Raw genomic sequence first — 20,895 nt, forward strand, 5'->3', positions numbered from 1 at the left:
TCCAACATTAAGTTTCTGTATTTTTCTGTGATAATGTATATAACCTTATATTTAATGAAGTATAGCACTGTATATTTTAAATTGTATTTCAGATAATTTCAATAATCCGGCACTTTCGATAATCCAACACCCCTCTTTGCAAGAAATGGCCAGATCAGTCTGGTGTACTGAAATGCATCTTCTGCGTTTAGGAAATGTTTTGGTGCATCCAATGTCGACGAAATGAATATCTTAGGACAGGGATGCAAATAAGCAACAGTTTTACTAGTCCACGAAAAGAGCTACTAGCCCACATCTTATAATAGAAATCATTTACTTACCTTTGAAATAAACAACAGTGATATTAAAAACTCGCCCGCACCAATGAACTACTCGCCCCGGGAGAGTGGGCGACTGGTTATTTGTATCCCTGTCTTAGGACTATCCATATATATTAATGGTATTTGAAATTAATTCATAATGATGAAAATTCAATTAATAAAATTTAACATGTACTGTATATTTATCATTATATTCAGTCATCCCCTTTCATTATGCAAACAAATGTACGATAGGTTAGACATTAAAAAAATAATATATAAATCTCAAATTATGCGGAAAAAATTAAATATTGGATGCAAATGTAAACAATAATCCTATAAATAAATATCAACAGATATGGCTGATACACTATCATTTGTCTGCATTTAAGAGAACATATGGTCTTAATTTTCATAAATCAAATGTGTTCATTTAATTATTTAGTTATTACTGCTGTAAAATTATTGCAAATCGACCAATAGTACGAGGGTCACTACGAAAGTTTTGAGATGTGAAATAACTTACATACTTAAAATCAATTTCACACTTACAGTTTCTAAAGTATTCACCATTACACTGTACACACTTTTTCATCCTCGAAAACCACTTTTGGAAGCAGTGTTGCCAGTCTTTTTCTTCAAGTATTGAAAGTTCATTCTCGTAAGCCGCTACAGCTTCTTCAGGACTGCAACATCTCTTCCCACGCATGCGATCTTTGATCCTGGGGAACAGACAAAAATTACACGGGGCTAGGTCAGGGGTATACGGCGGATGAGTCATAAGTTGACCTCCGTAGATTCTAAAAACTGAATTGTGATGTTGGCCGTAAGTGCGGACGCGTTGTCATGATGAAGCAGGATCCCACGCAATCCAGTTATTGGACACCATTCCCGAAGCTTCTGGAACACTTTTGTTAGGCAAACATTTGTTTACCACTGAGCAGTAACAGTCCTTTGTTCTTCAAGTGGAACAGTTGCAACATGGCCAGATTTGGAGAAGAAAGTTGCGACCATCTTCTTCCCCACACTTCGCGGTCGCATCACTTTCGTGGGTGGATTTTCGTCTGGAAAGGTCCAAATTGTAAACTGGCGTTTATTTTCAGGGTCAAATTGATAGATCCAAGTCTCATCATCAGTAACAATGTCAGAGACGCGTCGAGAATTGCCTCCATCAAATCTTGCAAGCATTTCTTCACACCATTCCACACGCATGCGCTTCTGTTGTTCAGTCAAAGTGTGAGGCACCCAACGAGATGAAACCTTCCTGAGCCGAAGATGATCATGAAGAATTTTTGTTACTGCTGGCGATCCAATGTTCACTGTAGATTCAATGTCCTTGAAAGTTGTTCGAGGATTTTCTCGAATCATTTGTTCCACAGCGGCAATGTTTTCATCTGACACAGCTGTTGCCGGACGTCCAGCTCTCTCTTCATCTTTAAGCGATATCCGGCCTCTTCTGAATTCACCAAACCACCGAAAAATGGTAGCACGGGAAGTAGCAAGGTCCCCAAATGCTCCCTGCAAACGCTCAAGGGTTTGTGTCTCGTTCAAACCACTTTTGAAATCGTAAAGTATCACAGCCCGAAAATGTTCCCTTTCGAGCTCCATTCTAGACAGCCGAATACTGCTCACATCAACAAACAAGTGAAGGCGATACGGCCACGCCGATAAGCGAGGCGAGTTGAAACTTGCTTCGCTTCTTCGCTCTGGATACCACTACCGAACGCAATTGTTGGAATTCAAATACTGTGCCACAACAATGCGTATCTCAAAACTTTCGTAGTGACCCTTGTACTATTGTTCTACTCTCTTGCGTCGCTTACAATTATTCTGCGGGCTTCAGTCAAAGGCATGGCAAAGTTCTAGTTCTGCAAATTATTTTTGAAGGATCATTTTCATTGTTTATAGATACAAGAAGCTGTTCCACACAATATGGATACATATAAATTTTTGACCACTGGTAACGAATTCACTTTTAAAAATTAGCGACCATTTGTTGTATTGTGTGCTATTTTAATTTTGCTTCATTACACTCGATATAAATAAGAAATCACTAATCATTACAGTGTCATTATTCTTTCATTGTAATCTGTTAATCAAGTTAGAGAAAAAATCAGAAATGTTTATCATATTGAATTACAGATGGATGACTTCTGAATAAAATACCTAAAATAGAAATCTGTTTCCTTACGAGATAATCCATTGCTTATAGAAAGAAAGGGAAGAAAAACTGTGACGAAAGTAAATTTTCTGCACTCTCAGCCTACCATATTGACCCTGGAAGGAATAATAAAACCTCTTAAACTTGATAGTTAAGTTAATTCTTTTTTTTCTTTTTTTTCTTTCTTTCTTTTTTTTCTTTTTTTTTTTTTGTTATGATAGCGTCTAGCTAGAAGGTTGTCTATTACAAAGAAAAACAAATTAGTTTCTGATATTGTCTTGCTTTAGCGCCAACATTGTTTCATGTTCCTTACATTTACAGGGAACTACATAATAATAATAATTCTAACTTTGAACTTCTTAGTATTGGAGTGAAAATGTCTTAGAAGAGTTTCAAAAGGCAAATAATCCAAATGGATATTCGTAGGGTTAATGTTATTCAATATTCTCTACATTCTAAGAAGATTTTGAGTACTTATTTTTTTTTTACTTTACTCGTACATTTTAACGCATAAGTCTATTTATTACCTAAGGAAGAAGGTACATTAGAAATTTAATATAGCAATGTGATAAAATGGCAGAAAAGATAATGTCTTGTATGACTTCTAGGGATGTGCGATATTTCAATATATCGATCGACTGATCGATATTTCGATATAAAAATATTACTGATCGTTATTTCGATACTTTGGATAATACGATATTTATATATGTTTTTTTTTATTTTTCTCGATCGTTTGATATTAGATATTGCGATATTTTTTTATATATTGCCATTCAGTACCTACGTATCCAATATTTAGACAGTTTTCGATGTTTCAGTGTTCATTTTTTTAAATATCTCGGTATATTATATTCCGATATATTTTTTGATACTTCGATTTTTGACTTTTCGATATTTCGATATATTGATCAAGTTTCGATTTTTTATCGACATCGATTTTTGATATCGAAATCTGGTGTTTAAGATGACACATTGTTTGAAGATATGAATGTATATAGTATTCCTGCAATTCGCACTGTCTCCCGGGCATAAATAAACAGTGTTGCCCACGAGACGAGACGAGTAAAGAAATAAGGTTTCCAGTACACTGTTACACTGTTCAGTAAATCTACTACCACTTCCGGTTTCAATATTATTTGAGAAAATATGACGGTATACAAACCAAACTCCTTCACGTGCCGTACACTCACACTATTACTTATAAGTCAAATTTAAATTATATGAAACTTGTATGTAATGCAAATTCATATTGACAAAGCTATGGGCATTTAACTCGAATTGAAAAAGAGAAAAGGGGCCACGGTGACTTTGTGGTAGAGCGCTTATCGCTGGTGTGTGGGATTCGTGGTTCGATTCCCGGCCAGAGCTCCTCCGTGGCTAAGCGGTTAACGTACGCGAATATGGCGTGGGAGACCCGGGTTCGATTCCCGGCGGGAGCTCATGTGGTTCGGATTCCACGTTAATCAGTAGGTCCACGTGTCATATAGCCTCGTTGCTGAAAGGGACGCTAAACTAAAATCAACTCAACTCGATTCCCGGCCAATTAAATTTGTGGTGGACAACATCGTGTCCGTGGATTTTCTCGAGGTACCCCCTTTTCCTCTTACAATCTTATTCCATCAATTCTTCCATCATCATTTACTTCCCTTTATCATTCGTCTCTCTTAGCCTAAAGCGTATAAGTTAATTGTGGGACGTTAAACTGAAATATTTCATTTTTTAAAAAGAAGAGAATCAGTAAAATCAAACCATTAAAGTCCCTGTTCACTCCAAAGAAAACAAACTAGAATATTTCTCCATACAAATCAATTTGATAAATAATATAGAACTTTCAGTGAACTGGAGTAATGGAAATTGGTAGGAAAAGTGGAGGAATCACGAGAAAACCCAGGAATATCTGGTTGTGTACTATGAACTCATATATCTATCTGGGATTTAATTTCTCTTTAGACAACTACAGGCCTGCTTATTGAAGCACTTTCTTTTATGATTGTGATTGCATATCATTAAAAGAAAGGAGCAATTAAACTATACTTTTTCGGTTCAAGATTGTACTTTGCAGGCAAATCTCACATGTAAAAAGAAATTTGAGACCTTTACAGTACAGCTTTATTGTTAACCCTTGACATTAGAATATGTCATGGTATTTCCTTCTGGAAATAACTTCGGTAATAGTTTACAACTGTAGTGTCTGCTGTTTTTCAACGTTGGAATGAGTTCATCAGTTACAGCTCAGAGGCCATTTTTATACTGGATGTATAACAACAATAGCAATAACAATGGGAAGGTTTTGGGAAAGTATCGGCCAGGGCCTGTTTAGTCGGTACCATCCCGGCATTTTGCCTGGTAGGACTGGGGAAAGCAATGGAAAACCCAAGTCAGGATGATCGGCAGCGGAAATCGAAGCCTTGACCTCCCGAGTGCGAAGCCAGTGGTCTACCACTTGAGCTTATGATAAATGTTGTCGCCAATTTTCATTCTATTTTAAATATTCAGCGAATAACTTTATTAATAATAATTTTACGTCCCTCGTTTATGCCCTATAAGCTAAAGGAGACACATTTTTAGTGGAAGGGAATTCCCATAAAAGAATTAGTGGAATATAATATGAGAGAAAACGGGAGAAAATAAAGAAAATTCGTAGACATAGTACTATCCATCACGTGAACTCAATGGCATAGAACCAAGCAAAGTACCCTCAAAGTGAGAGCTTTATTACTGATATTATTACAGTATTGTTTAGAACGGCTTTTCCAACTGGTCTAGTGGTTAACGCGTGATCCTTCGGTACACGGGATTCCGGGATAGATTCCCATTGGGAAGGCCTTAAAATTAATAAAAATGAAATCTTTGATTTTAACGCCTCACGATTGTGTACTTGAGGCTAAACTAAAGGAGTCGATGATTAATGCAAGTGAAAGATAATGGAATAATCAGTGGAATGAGAATGTGGGAGAAAACGGGAGTACCCTGAGAGAAACTACGGGTACGATGTTGTACACCACAACTTACTTGGTCAGGAGTCGAACTTGGATCCCACACGCCAGGAATAAGCGTTCCACCACTAAACCTACCGTATCTCCCACGCCTTGAAATTTGAATGCATTACAGTGATTCGCATTCAACTTAAAATTTAGATACGTTTCATATAGCACGTAGGTTCAGTGCTGAAAAGTAACACTGCACTTCCATGAACAAATACCGGTAAATAGCCATTTAAAACTATTCTGAGTGCGTTAACCAAATTTAGCTCTCCATGTTAACTGGAAGTGATACATCTGTTTCTTCACTTTCCTTCTTTCCCTCTCTCCCTGTATCCTTTTTTCGTGTTCTGTGCGATGCCCAATATGTACCTTTAATATTATTATAAAGAGATGTGGAAATATAATATGTGGCTAGCCCTTTAATGCACAAATCAAAATGGATAATATTTAAGTTATTACGAGGTTTCTGAGGTTTCCTTCTTTATGACTTAAAGAACTTATTGTTTATGTGTAGCGACAGCACATGCTTCAGTGCTAATGATAATGTGTCCATTAGATTGCGAAAGTATTGCGTTTTGAACGTTTTATGAGGTCCACAAGGAAAGGGCCCCCTCTTTCCATCTTTCTCTTACTCTTTATGGCCCCCCGGAGCCTGTGGGCACTTTTGCACTTCCAGGCCTGCAGGGCCGGTACTTACGCCCCTGGGCCCGTTCCATACATGACAAATTAATTAAGAGGACAATATTGAGTTATCTCAAACGGATAAATATTATTTCTAGGGCCGCTAATAGTAGACATTTTTTACTGAAATGGGCCCACGACTCATTTTTGTTTTATTTACCTTTTGTGTGCTGTTTCGTTTATGTAATGTAGTGAACCTGTTCGATGCTTCATTTATAATTTCAAGTTCGTATAGTAGTCTATATGGAGTAAGAAAATTTTGTCTTAAAATGGACCCCCCTCAAACGGTGTGGAGCTTCCCTGGGAGGGCAGTTCCCCCTGCCCCCCACAAGTTATAGCCCTGTTAATTTCCCTTATATTGATTCACTCATTGGAACAGAATATTGTGTATGTTACTCGTCATGACATATCACAAACATTCGTAATCAGGAGACACGGTGCATCAGGGGAGAAGCACTTACATCCGGTGCGAGGGTTTACATCACGTGCGTGGGTTTTCTGTGGTTCTAACATTTCCTCCCACGTGGTCATTCTACCAGTTCCTTTCTAATCATTCACTTTCATTAATCTTCCGTCTTTCTTAGTCTACAGGGCTAAAATGTGGGACGTGAAACCATAAATTTAATTTATTTTCATCCAGTAGTAATCAGCCAATTGGGACTAGTTTGTTATCATTAGGGCAACTAACTTTATGCTTTATACAGCTGTATATTATGCTTTGTTTTTCCTTACGTTATTCTTTATTATGCTTTTTCCTAAATTATGCCTTAATATGTTGTTCCTTGAATTGTCCTTAATTTTTTACCCATTTCTATTAAAGATGTATATGAAACAATTAATTTTTCCCACTAAAATTACATTAATAAATACATCGGTTTGTGTAGTTTTCCTTAAGCGATGTTTCCAAGAAACATGGAGCTGCACAGTAGACTTCTCAAATTATATGAATTGAAGAACAAAGAGTACAAAGTAGATTACCGCCTTGTACTTTGAAATGGTCAGTTTAGAATTCTCTTATTCTCTGAGACTGCATAAACTCTTCATTTTGGCCTCTTGGAATAAACATAACCAGCCTTGCCTGTCTTTTAACACAAAGTGAGGAAACTAAAAAAATCCTTCTGAGCGGAAGGTGCGAAGAGAGGGGAATTCGAACGCGTAAAGGCAAATGGTAGTTGATTTCCATTGTTTGTGGCATTGATAACAGCCTTTATTGATCATTTTTTTCTTTGAGACAAAATATATTAACATATTTTTCTTTGATTTATACATATACAAGTTCTGGAACCGAAAGCATTTAGAATTATGCTTTATGCTTTATTTCTGTAAATTATGCTTATAAAATCAACAAATTTGGATATGTAAAGTGGTCAAAATCACAGATATGGTACCAACCATAGGTAAAAAATTCCATCATGCTTTTACTGTTTTTTATGCTTTATAGTTGCCCTAGTTATCATTAGTGTCCTATTATATTATGTTTGTTGACTTAAATGTAAAATCACGTATTCAAGATACTTCAGTCGACCTAAGTAGTGGTAGTTCGAGATTTTCTTCTATTGTTTTCAGTTTGGAACATCTGGAACAAGAAATTGGATATAAAGGACCATTGTCTAACTTCCTGTCACCTTAGACATCTGTTGATCGTTTATAACTCGAGATAATAGGACACGAATACAAGAAAATGTCAAATTGATAAATTTATGTGATGTGTTCTTGAATAAGTATCTTTTGAAGTCCAATTTTAACAATCGGAACAGGAAATTCAATTGTGTGAACGAACACACCTGTACATCCTTTATAGTTTGAAATAATACAATATGAATACAAGAAATCTGAAGATTGGTAAATTTATGTGTTGTGTTCTTGAAAGAGTACCTTTCGACTCAAATTTTTGATACACTAATTAGAATAGATCATTGTATTGTTTATGACCAGGTGAATTTTATTTTCTTTTGAGATTGGTAAATATATGTGATCTGTTTTTGAAAAGAGTATCATTTGAAGTTGAATTTCCGACATATGTGAGACGCAAGTGTGTTACAATTCGAAAAAATTATGTGATTTTTACCTTTTGTAGCATGTATTGTTGGAAAAAGTCACAATGGAACGAAAAGATTCTTTATTTGAATGTGATCTCGGAACACCGCCTTATTGAGATTTTAGAAATCACACTAGATTGGTTTTAGCAATGGTTAGGGATTTCCGCCTTATTAGTTAAAGAGCAACAGCTGAGAAGAAATGCATTATTTTGTATCTTTCCTGATGTGACACGAAATAAACGGGTGTTGTACAATTCTTGGAATTGTAAAGATATATAGAGAAACACACTGTATGAGGAAACTATTTGTATTCTTTTCCTTTCTTTCTCTTCCGGGAGTTGTAGTAGATAATGAGTTTTTATTTTAAGTATTGTATGTGGAAATAGTAAAGAAAAAGGATCTTATTATAAGCGGTTAACTTTTCTTTTTAGTCTTCTTTTTAAAGTCAAGTTACACAATAGCTATTGTAGCCTTTGGAACGATATATTGTACTAGCATTAGTGGATGAGGGTTTAGTTAGGTTTATTGCTGTGGACACTGTATTGAAAGACTATCATTGTTTGGAGCCGGGTGCCTCTGAATACCTTTTGTAGTTTTGGGAAGCGTTAAGAAATTTGTTTTATATATATATATATATATATATATATATATATATATATATATATATATATATATATATATATATATATATATATATATATATTAGGGTGGTCCTTATTTATATGGAGAAAAATAAATTTAGGAATTTCCTTGGACTCACCCCCTAAAATGGTTCTATATGGGACCAAATTAGGCCAGGAGAAAAATTAGATCCATTGAGTAATTTTAAATGGTGCCCCAAACGACCTAAAGTTTTCAATGTGCTCACAATACATAGTATATGGGGAAAAGCTGGAATAAACTCTTGTAATTTAGAAACGGCTTAAGGGAATGGAAAGATATCTTGGATAATGGAACTAGAGAAAGAGACCAACGTAATCTTGTATAACATTATCATGGCGGCCATCTTGAAGTCCGCCACCTTGAATTCAGGTTAAAACTTTTAAATGGGAAGAGGGTCATATGACATATCGTTTAGGGGTAGCATTTCACCAGAAACACAAATCTGATATTATTTTTAAATTACATATATTCATATAAGAGTTATTACGTGTAAAAAACAAAATGCTTCGATGTAATTTTATTTTATTCTAGTTATGGAACACTGATTTGTAAGAATTTTGGAAGTATTTTACATAAACTGAAAGAAACTGCTTCGTTCGCTATGAACTACAAATAAGTTTTTCCATCAAGATGATTTATCAATTATGAGGAAAAAGAAAAAATATTACTTGAGGGGGTGAGACCAGCGCGATCTGAAAATTGATATTTATGGACTCCCCGAATATATATATATATATATATATATATATATATATATATATATATTAGGTAGAGAGGAAATAGCGTGGAATTTATAGAATATTAACTGAAATAATTTAAAAATGAATTGTACAGTGAGAAAACACATAATTTGTTTATTATTAGTATGTGTTGAAAATTTATTGGATACTTGATATGATGTTTTAGGTGTGAGGCTTTAGGAGACATACACTTACAGTGTAACATGCTATTTGAACTTTACGGGGAATTGAGCCCTGGTTTATGAAAGTTAAAGACACGTATGCTTGTTTTGGTTTTATGTCCTATGGTTGTGATAGTTAGGGTAACTTATATCAATTTACTTGTGGCAACATACCCTTTATGATGAATGAAATTGTGGAATGAAGAAAGTGGCAGGAAACGGGAGAACCCCGAGGAAACTCACGCACACGCTATGTGTTTACCACAAAGTTTATTTGACGCGATACGAGATTGAACTGGGGACCGGAGGTAAGCGCTGTAGCACTAAACCACCACGCCCCTTGTTTTTGTTTCTAAAAAGTTTACTATTATTATTATTATTATTATTATTATTATTATTATTATTATTATTATTATTATTATTTCGGAGCCAAGTTTTGTAGAAAGAGTGATATATTGCATTCTGTTGGGAATTGAAGTTGATTTTTTATATATATATATAAAGCAAGGCAAGCAATGCAATGCACTATAACTATAATCTCAGTATACTACCTGTTTCATTATTGTGATACGCTAATACACTTTTACCTACCACACTGTTCTGACTCAATTTTTATCAATTATATATATATATATATATATATATATATATATATATATATATAGAGGGCGTTCCTAGCTAACGAACGAGCGGCTGGTCAGTTGTCTCCGAGCACACGGAGAGTCAGGACAGGCTTTTTCGCGCGACGTGTTTCTGTGAGTGGTGCAAGCCGAAAATTCAGCGTTCGTTAGAGCAGAGTTACGCGATTAAATTCTGTGATAAACTCGGTAAATCTACGACAGAGACGTTTGATATGATCAAGCAGGCTTACCCAGATGATGCTTTAGCAAGAGGTGGTGTGTTTCGGTGGCACAAGGCCTTTTCGGAGGGCCGGGAAGAGGTCGCCGATGAAGACCGTGCTGGAAGACCTTCGACTTCGACAAACATCGACAATGTGACTCGTGTGCGCCAAGTTTTGAACTCAGACCGTTGACTAAGTATTCGTTTAATTGCCCAGATGTTAAATTTACCAAAAACTGTGGTTCATGAAATTGTGACGGAGCATTTGAACGTGCGCAAGGTGTGCGCGAAGATTGTCCCAAAAGTGCTCACTGACGACCAGAAATTGCGGCGAGTGGAATTGTGCCAAGAAAATTTGAACATGTGTAAAAGTGACCCCCAATTTTTGAATAACGTAATCACAGGTGACGAATCATGGATCTTTGAGTATGATCCCGAGACAAAGAGGCAATCTTCCGAGTGGCACACGCCAGCGTCTCCTCGCCCAAAAAGGGAAGAATGAGCAAATCCAAAGTGAAAACGATGCTCATTGTCTTTTTTGACATCAAAGGTATCGTCCACCATGAATTTGTTACTCCTGGACAAACCGTCAACGCCAAGTTTTACGTGGAAGTGCTCAAGAGACTCAAACGAAGAGTCAATCGGGTCCGACCAGACATAGAAGCCGACTGGAAGCTGCACCACGACAACGCCCCGGCTCACACCGCCTTTCTTGTGAACAGCTACCTGACCAAGGCCGGCATCACAACGCTTCCGCAGCCGCCCTACAGCCCAGATGTGCCCCCCGGACTTCTTTTTGTTTCCTCGCCTGAAATGCCCGATGAAAGGCAAGCATTTTGAGACGACAGAGGGGATCCAAGCAGCTTGCACCGCTTCTCTCAAGGCTATTCCGGAGAATGACTTCCGTGACACCTTCAATGCTTGGAAATCGCGCTGGCAGCGCTGCATCGACGCAGAAGGAGCCTATTTTGAAAGTTTTTAAAGAATTGTAACGATTGGCTCAATATATATATTTTTTAAATCGACTCAGTCCTATTACTTTCCGGACAAACCCTGTATATATATATAGACTGTTCCATAATTCGTGTAATTTTCTAGAGCAGTGGCAGAAGATGAAGTTTTCACACTATTAATGTGAAATTTGGCATTCTTATTGCAAAATGTCTGAATTTTTCAAATTTCAAAAGTAAATAAGAGAAAAATACTGTTCAGACCCACTTTTAGGGGGTAAACACAAAAGTTCATTTTCCTTATGGGAGATTCAATGTTAAATTTTGGAAGCAGTTTTCTCCAATAACAATTTCTAAGGATTTTGGTAAAAATGAGTCTTATATGATACAAAATGCAATGACACTCATCCGCAATGCTAGTGGAGTCGTTTCAAACATTATTTTGGTTAAGGCTCCCCCTTTGGGGGGCAAGGGGCATAAAAAGTGGTGGGTGGAGTGTTACCAAAATCCCAATTTTTATTTTAGGAACGCCAGTAAGCGTAAGATTAATCACAAATGCCACAGATCTAATATTCTGATGCTCCTTGCATGTGCCAGTACCTTATACGGGGCTACAGCCCCTCATCCAAAAGTCACATTAAAAATTCAGCGTAATTATTATTATTTTTTTTTGCACGGACGTACGAAAAAAAACTATATTGTTTTTGTGAATGAATGTGAAATTGGTAGTTATTGTAGTAGAAAGGAATGTTATTTTGGTAACGCACCACCTAACGAGGGGTACAGGGGCGTAGCGTAAGATGGTGGATCTTTATAAACATTTCAAATTTTGTTGTGGAAATGCCAGTGAGCGACAGATTAATCACAAATACCACAGAATTTTTATTCCGATGCTCCTTACATGCGCCAGTGAAAGCTGTAGCCCCTTTAAAAAAAAACATAAAAATGACCATAAATATCCTTAGCGGGGACATACGGAAATACATTTTTTGATCAATTAATGTGAATTTTTGATGTAATTGTAGTAAAAAGGTATGCGTTCTGAAATGTGGAATGTTAGTTTGATAACAGTGCATTAGGGGGGCACAGGGGCATAGCATAAAAAGGTAATCTTTATAATAATTCCAAATTTTGTTCTGGAAATGCCAGTGAGGTCAGATTAATCACAAAAGTCACAGAATTAATGCTCCGACGCTCCTTGCATGTGCCAGTGACTGATATGGAGTTGCCCCCTCTTAAAAGTCACATAAAAAATCACGTTAAGTATCCTTAGCAGCAACATGCCGGAAGAAGCAATTTTTTTAATCAAGCAATGTCAAATTTGGCGCTATCATTGTAAAAAGGTATAAATTTTTCAAATCTAGAATGTTAGTTAATTAATGCACGGCCTTAGGGGGGCACTTCGAGCAAATAGTAGGGGAGCTTACGGGAAGTATCCTGCACTTTGTGTTAAAAAGATGCCACTCGGATTTGTTGTTCCCCTGATCCAACTAAGCAGGAATCGAAGTGGCCCAACTCCAACAGGTGGCTAGAATCCAATATGGCGGCTATCAAAGATGGCTGCCTCTGCGAATTCATAGTGTTGGTTTTAGAGGCCTATATCTCCTTAACTAATAGTACAATCTTCACGATTCAAAAACTAAATAACGTACAAGATAACAGGGTCTAATAAATTAGCAAAAGCTTTTACCTAACACTGAAATTAACACCTACAGAAATTATTTAATTTGGAAGTTTGCATTTTTTATGATAGAGTTTACTCATATTTTTTAAAATAAGAAATAAACGGATGGGATTATCGAAAAAAAATGTCATATAACGTTTTAAAGACTGTTAAATTATCTTTCGTTTGGTGTATAGTTCATTCAAATTGGTTAATAAACAACGAAGTTATGACAATTTAAAGATTCACGTTGAGTCGATTGACTTTCCCAAATTTCGAACGAGAGTTCATTTACCGTAATAAAACATCACTGATGGATGCTGCATTATACGAAGCAAATCATTCTCTTGTGATGTGTTCTTCGTAAGTTCCACTTTCACCAGAAGCACAAAGTTGCCTGACCAAGCCCGGTTATGAATTCAATATGGCGGCCATTAATTATGATCCATAAAGATGCGTTTCTTTCAAAATATTGACTCGAGTATCTAGAGTCAAATTTCACATTTCATATTAATTATGAAAAATACTTAACTTTTGCCAGCAGGTCCTTGCGCAAAGACATTCATAATTAATTTCTATCGCTTTTTCAAAGGGGGTTGTAGCCCCATATCACTCACTGCTACTTGGAAATAGCATTGAATGATTAATTGTGTGCGTCATGAGATTAATTTTACGCTCGATGGTACACGCAAAATAAAACTTAGAATTTTAATGCCCCACCCCTGTGCTCTGCACAACCACGAAATTACCCTCCGCACGCTTGACCCCTGTTACCAAAATAACATTACAGAATTGAAAAAAAGGGGAACCTTTCTACTAGAATAAAGCCAAGTTTCACATTACATGACGAATAAAAAAAGTTTCTTTCAGTATGTCCCTGCCAAAGAAATGATGTAATTTTTTATGATTTTTGGAAGGGGTTGTAGCGCCATATCAACCACTAACACATGCACGGAGCGACGGAAATTAATTGTGCGGCATTTGTGATTAATCTCACTGACATTTCCAGAATAAAATTTGAAATTTTTATAAGCTTCCAAATGCTTATGCTACGCCCCCTGTGCCCCCTAAGGCAGTGCGTTACCAAACTATCATTCCAGATTTCAGAAGGCATATCTTTTTACTACAATTACACCAAATTTCAATTAATTTACCAAAAAAAATGTATTTCTGTGCGTTCGTACTAAGGATATTTATGGTTATTTTTGTGATTTTTATAGAGGGGCTACAGCCCCATATCAATCATTGGCACGTGCAAGAAGCATCGGAATAAAAATTCTGTGGTATTTGTGATTAATCTGATGCTCACTGGCATTTCCACAACAAAATCTGGATATTTTAAAAATGATGTACCATCTTATGCTAAGCCCCTGTGCCCCCCTCAGGTGGTGCGTTATCAAAATAACATTCCAGATTTCAAAACCTTACCTTTCTACTACAATAACAACAAATTTCACATTCATTCACAAAAACAAAATAGTTTTTTTTTTGTATGTCCGTGCAAAAAAATAATTACGCTGAATTTTTAATGCGACTTTTGGATGGGGGGTTGTAGCCCCATATAAGTTACTAGCACATGGAAGGAGCATCAGAATATTAGATCTGTGGCATTTGTGATTAATATTACGCATACTGGCGTTCCTAAAATAAAAATTGGGATTTTGGTAACTCTCCACCCACCACTTTTTTATGCCCCTTGCCCCCCAAAGGGAGAACCTTAACCAAAATAATGTTTGAAAGGACTCCACTAGCATTGCGGATGAGTGTCATTGCATTTTGTATCATTTGTACCAAAATCCTTATAAATTGTTATTGGAGAAAACTGTCATAGAAATAAGCCATGTCATAGCAATCCAAGCCTTAGCCATGAGTATTTCTCAGTTTTAAATTACGAGACCAAAATAATTAACATCCTACTCGTACTTGATATTACTTTTCATGAAATTTCATTATTTTACTTTCTCAACAAACACTTGGATAGTTAAATTCATAAAAGTGACTACACAAAGAATTTTCATTGATTCTAACTTCAGTAAATGAAGTTTAAAAATGCAATGCCCAATTCTGTTAACTTTATAAAGTAGCACTTACCAGTGACAGTAACAGCAGAGAACACCCAACACTGCCCATATTTAACTGGTTTGCCTTCATTCTTAAGATACTCTTCCAAAATGGCAGCACTTCCTGTCCAAGCATAAGGGGCCGTTCCGTCTTTATAATCTCCGTCCCAGCGCCCTACTAACAAACCATTATCATCCAAGGAATTTATCTAAAAAGAGTATATTGATACAACGTGAAAAAGGATATTAATTATAATGTAGGATAACGGTGAAAGTTTTTTAAGGCGGAGCTCCAAGTTCCCTTTTAATACTGCTAACTAATGCTTTAACATTGCCACAAGTCGGAACAACATAAATTTTCCATCGATTAACTAACTCCATGCACTGTTCCTTCTGACATCTGCATCCTTCAGTTAGTAGTATTGACTTAGCTTACTAGAGTTAATAGTGCTGCTGAGTACGCTATCATAATTTTTATCCCATTGATTCATATGACAAAGTATCTTTCTTTTTCTTTGAAATGAACTGGAATTTTTATTATGTGATTTTACTAATCTCTTCTTCAGGTTCAACTGAAAGACTCTTGACTTTTATTCAAAGTAAATATATATAAATTTAATGTTACTTTAATTAAATTTGATAGTTAAATGGTAAAATTATATGTTATAGATGGCACAGGTCTTGACCACGGTTGATATTATGCATAATGAAGTGTCCAGCGTAGTTAGGGAGCCCCTGCTTCAAGAGACCCTTTGGGATATGATTTCTGTTTGTATTGATTAACACAACATGTTAGTCTTCCAAATATTAGGACATTTTATTGGAAAATAATAAATATGAACATTTACATGTTGGAAGAGTGACTGTCATGGACAAAATCTGTGTACAAAATAGATAGGGCTAACTCCCCATCAAGAAGTCGCGGTCGGCAAGAGAGATTGCCGCCGTCGACGGCGGCAAGCCGCGGGTAGGCAGCCGGCACCCGTTCGCGGCGGCGGGACGATCTACTTGTTCAAAGTTGCCGACCTTTTGCAGAGGCGGCAAGCGGCCGAAAATCGTAAAACAAAAATGCCTTTTGCCGATTGTTGCCGACCGTCAGAGTCCTCAAAACAGTCGGAAAGACCTCTTTCCGACCCTCTGCCAACTTCCTATGCCAGCCTCTTTTCGACGGCGGCACCGGCGCATTTACTGCACCTTTATGGCTCTTTGCCAACTGCTCGACAAAGCAATTTTCCGACGACGACGCCGGCGCATTTAATGCTCATTTTCGGCTGTTTACCGACTGTTCGGCAAGGCAACTATTCGACGGCGGCGCGGCGCATTTTATGCACCTCTTCTGCTATTTGCCGACTGCTCGGAAAGGCTACTTTCCAGCGGCGAGGCCGGCGCATTTTATGCGACTTTCCGCCTGTTTGCCGACTACTCAAAAGGACCTCTTTACGATGTTAGCTTCCGGATTCTCCCACAAGCGGCATCCGACCTCTTGCCGCCGCCGAAAAGTGGCCCTTTGCCGACTGGAAATCAACCCTTCAGGAAGGCAACATTTTCATCACCTTTTACATTTAAGTCTTCCCCCATGCTATGATTTCTCGACAAGGAGCACCCTTGCAAGTTCTTGAAGCATAATACTTGATTTTGTGTGTGTGTGTCCCAGTATAAAATTTCTTCCTTTTTGCTTTTTTTGCAGCACTCTCAGCCAAAAAAGAAGAAATTGAATGGGACATGCAAGTATTATATACTTTCAGAACTAGCAATTCCCACCTGTAATGTTGCACTCGGTACATACGCAGTATATTTATACAATCTCAGTACGTTTTAAGTGCCATATAGAGAGAAAGTATCTGGGTATGACTTACAAATGCTTGAATGCGACCTAAAATAACAAGTAAGCAGCTAATAATGTCTGTTAAGAATATTTCAATTAACACGTCTGTGGGCGTAATGTGAAAAACTTATAACAGTCAGTACATTTTCCCCCTGAAAGCACATTTTTCAATATCAGGACGACTAGGAACAATACTGTTCTATGCATGCAAACTCGTTGCAAACGCTTTCTTCGGAGAAAAAAAAGCCGAAGCAATCCGTCGGAATACGAACTTTCCAGGCTGTCGTTTTCCCATCAACTATTTGAAAAAGGATTTTAAACGACAATTTCAATTTTTATTGGCGAGCATGGCCAAAAATGGGCGACTATCAACAAAAGAATAGTTATGATTTAATTTATCAGACTTATTGTTCCATTAATTTCATCAAAAAAAAATCTTTGTAATTGGCACACCATCAGCGTTCCCCATTGGCAATTCGCTGGCGGGTCGAGAGCCCAAATAAGAAAATAAAGAACTGTTTGATTGTTTACATAACCAAACTTGTGCATTTATTGTTATTTGATGCAAAGAGTTTCTGAAAATTGTACTAAAAACGTCGAGAAAAGCATTATTTTTAAAGATATTTTCGTAATTGTTAACTTTATAATCTCGCCAGAGAACACACGTCAGTGTTCGCGCGCTCTAGCGTGTAAATTGAAGGAAGGAGAAATGTGGCAAAAAGTGATTTTCTAAATTTTTTAAAGTACAAAAATCCCACTCCCTCTGGAAAATGAGATTTAAATAAAAATTAATGAAGTAAAAATTATAAATAAAACTATTGTAATAAAAGGTATGTGGTAGTAAAAGAGATTCAAACCGGGCCTACCACTCACCGCGCTGACGTTTTTCCCCTGGAATACGGATTTCTGCTTGGAAATAGCGTTCTTTTGATTGTATTATAGGGGTGCAGCCTGTATATCGCCTCGCATTATTAAGTATTTTTGCCATAGTAAAAAGTTTCGGGTCACTTTTTTACTATTATGCAACAACTATTCACAAAAAGACAAAATCAAATTATCACCTCTAGCAGTAAGCCAGAGCTCTTAATCTAATTATCCAAACTAACCTAACCTAAATTTAGTAATGCTGTATCGCAGGACCAATTTGAAAATCGAAAAAAAAAAAGTAACAAAACGTATTCCAATCGGTTATATTTGGTTGGATTAGATTAAGTTATGTTCGATTACGTTAATTTAGGTTAGCGGCATAAAAACTACAGTGCAAAAGCATAAAACAACCTGTGCTAATTGGCCACTAAAAAGCACGAATGCTATATAACTGCGTCAGAGCAGGGTAATGCTGCTGGGCCCGCGCGGCAGCGCGGGAGGTGTCCAAAGGGTGCAGGTGCGTTAGCGACAGTGGGTATACGCGTAAGGGAGGGTAGTAAAAACATGTGGGCTCTGGTAATTATACATATCGCTTCACTTGTAAACATAAAATACAGCTTTCATACACTGTGCAGAAATAATAATAATAATAAAGAATTTTATTGTCGTTAAGCTATACATAGCAATAGACAACGTCAAAATGTGATACAATATTGATACGTAAGTATAAATAAATAATGATCTATAACTAAATTAATGATGAAATGACATTACAAAATAAATTACAATAACAATATACATTTTAAATACAAGCTCAACACGAGACTACAAAATTTGTTACACTTCTATTGAACAATTAAAATACTCCTGTAAAGAATAAAAGGGCGTTGCAACAAACCAATTGTATAGCTTACTTTTAAATCTATCTATATGTTCATCTTTTATTGATGCAGGCAACTTGTTATACAGTTTTATTCCAATTGTCTCATAACTATTTAATGATTTGGACAGTCGTTGATATGGGACATTTATGAATTTACTGCTTCTAGTATTATACGAGTGGATGTCTTGCCTGAGTTGTAAATTTTGGTGATTACTTTTTATATAGAGGAGTACTGTGTAAATGTATAGATTGATTATTGTCATAATTTTAAGATTGATAAACAAAGGCCTGCAATGAGCTAATTTGTCTACGTTTGAAATAATTCTGATGGCCATTTTCTGTATTAAAAGAATGCTATTTACATGATAATTGTTACCCCAAAATAATATACCATATAAAATTATACTCTGAAAAAAAGCAAAGTAAGCCGATCTGACATAGCTATCAGGAACATGATTTCTTAGTTGTTTTAGCAGATATATTACTCTTGAGAGTCTTCCAGAAATATAAGTAATATGCTGTTCCCGCGATAACTTGTTGTCAATATATATACCTAGGAACTTCACACATGTTGAGTTATTCTCAGTAGGCACTTCTTTTAGACTAAAAGTCATATGTTGAGTTTTATTCTCGTTAAGTAAGAAACCATTAGCCTTAAACCAAATCACAACTTGATCCCATGTATTTTCAGTTATAGAATTAAGTCTACTAAGATCAGGACTAGTATTTAGGAAGGTCGTATCGTCAGCATATAGTATAGAGTAAGCAGATAAAAAGTAAGGTAGATCATTTATCATTAGTAAAAATAGAAGTGGCCCAAGTACTGAACCTTGGGGTACTCCGTATTTAACTGATGCAATACCAGATTTATTGTTATTTACAAAACAATTTGTTTACGGTTTTCTAAGTAAGACTTGAATAATCTAAAACTTAAACCCTTGATACCGTAGTACTCTAATTTTTAAGGAGAATTGTGTGCTCAACACAATCAAAGGCTTTGCTTAAATCACAAAATGTTGCCTGAACAAAATCCTTGTTTTTAAAGCCTCTAATAACCTTCTTTACCAACGAATCAATCGCTCCAACAGTAGATCTACCCTTTACAAAACCAAACTATCACTAATCACTAATTACGTTAGTGAACCACTAATTACGTTATACTTATCAAGATAATCACATAACTGCATATGTATCACAGTTTCAAGAATTTTTGAGAAGACTGGTACCAGAGAAATTGGTCGATAACTAGATGGACAATTCTCGGGTCCCTTTTTATATACAGGCACAACTCGTGATAATTTTAAAACTTCGGGGAAGATTCCCTGTGTTAGACATTGGTTAATGCAATGAGTAAGCGGCAGAACAATACAATCAATAACTTTTTGAATTAGATTACTAGACAATCCAATAATGTTTGAACACTTAAAGTTATTTACAATGTTGAGAACTACTTGGGGAGATATATTTCTAAATACAAAACTGTCGTGTATAGGATTTACAGATTGTTCCATTAGATTGACTGCTGTTACATTAGGTTTGTCAATATTATTGTGTACTTCATCTACAGAGTTCACGAAATAATTACTAAAATCTTCTGGATTGGGGTAAAGACAGTCCCGATTACTCTTAACTATAGAATTAATTACATTCCAAGCTTGTTTACACTTATTAACAGACGATTCGATTTTTGCCGAAGTATACTGCTTTCTCGCTTCATTAACAGCTTTCTTATATGTATTCCTGGCTTTCAGATAGACTGACCTAGTTACATCATTTTTCTCTCTCTTATATTTGTTTAAATGTAACATCACCTCACACTTCATTGAGTAAAGTTGAGAGGTATACCACGTGGAATTATTTTCTTTATGTGGCTTTTTAAGTAGGCTCCGATTAACTTTACAAATTCTTTGTGGGATGAATGTGTCAAAATTATAGAGAAACAAATTCATGAAGCGTTCAAACAATCCATTAGAGTCATTGTAATTCGACACCAATTGAAACCAGTTCATGTTGCAGAGTGAACTCTTAAACTCAGATATTTTACCCTCAGTGATTGGCCTAGAGACAACTATTTTA

At 36.3% G+C, this 20,895-nt stretch overlaps 1 protein-coding gene across 1 annotated transcript in view; it reads right to left on the reverse strand.

Annotated features, from left to right (window-relative positions):
• LOC145666383 (hemocyte protein-glutamine gamma-glutamyltransferase-like) overlaps positions 1-20,895 on the reverse strand; it is a 161,411-nt gene that overhangs the window by 113,192 nt on the left and 27,324 nt on the right. Inside the window, exon 2 of the mRNA XM_081733576.1 lies at positions 15,276-15,453. Within this exon, the coding sequence (XP_081589702.1) occupies positions 15,276-15,453 (178 nt within the window). The remainder of the gene's footprint in view (positions 1-15,275; positions 15,454-20,895) is intronic.

Source organism: Thermobia domestica, chromosome 1, assembly GCF_964235325.1.
Source record: "Thermobia domestica chromosome 1, izTheDome1.hap1.1, whole genome shotgun sequence".
Lineage (NCBI taxonomy): Eukaryota > Metazoa > Arthropoda > Insecta > Zygentoma > Lepismatidae > Thermobia > Thermobia domestica.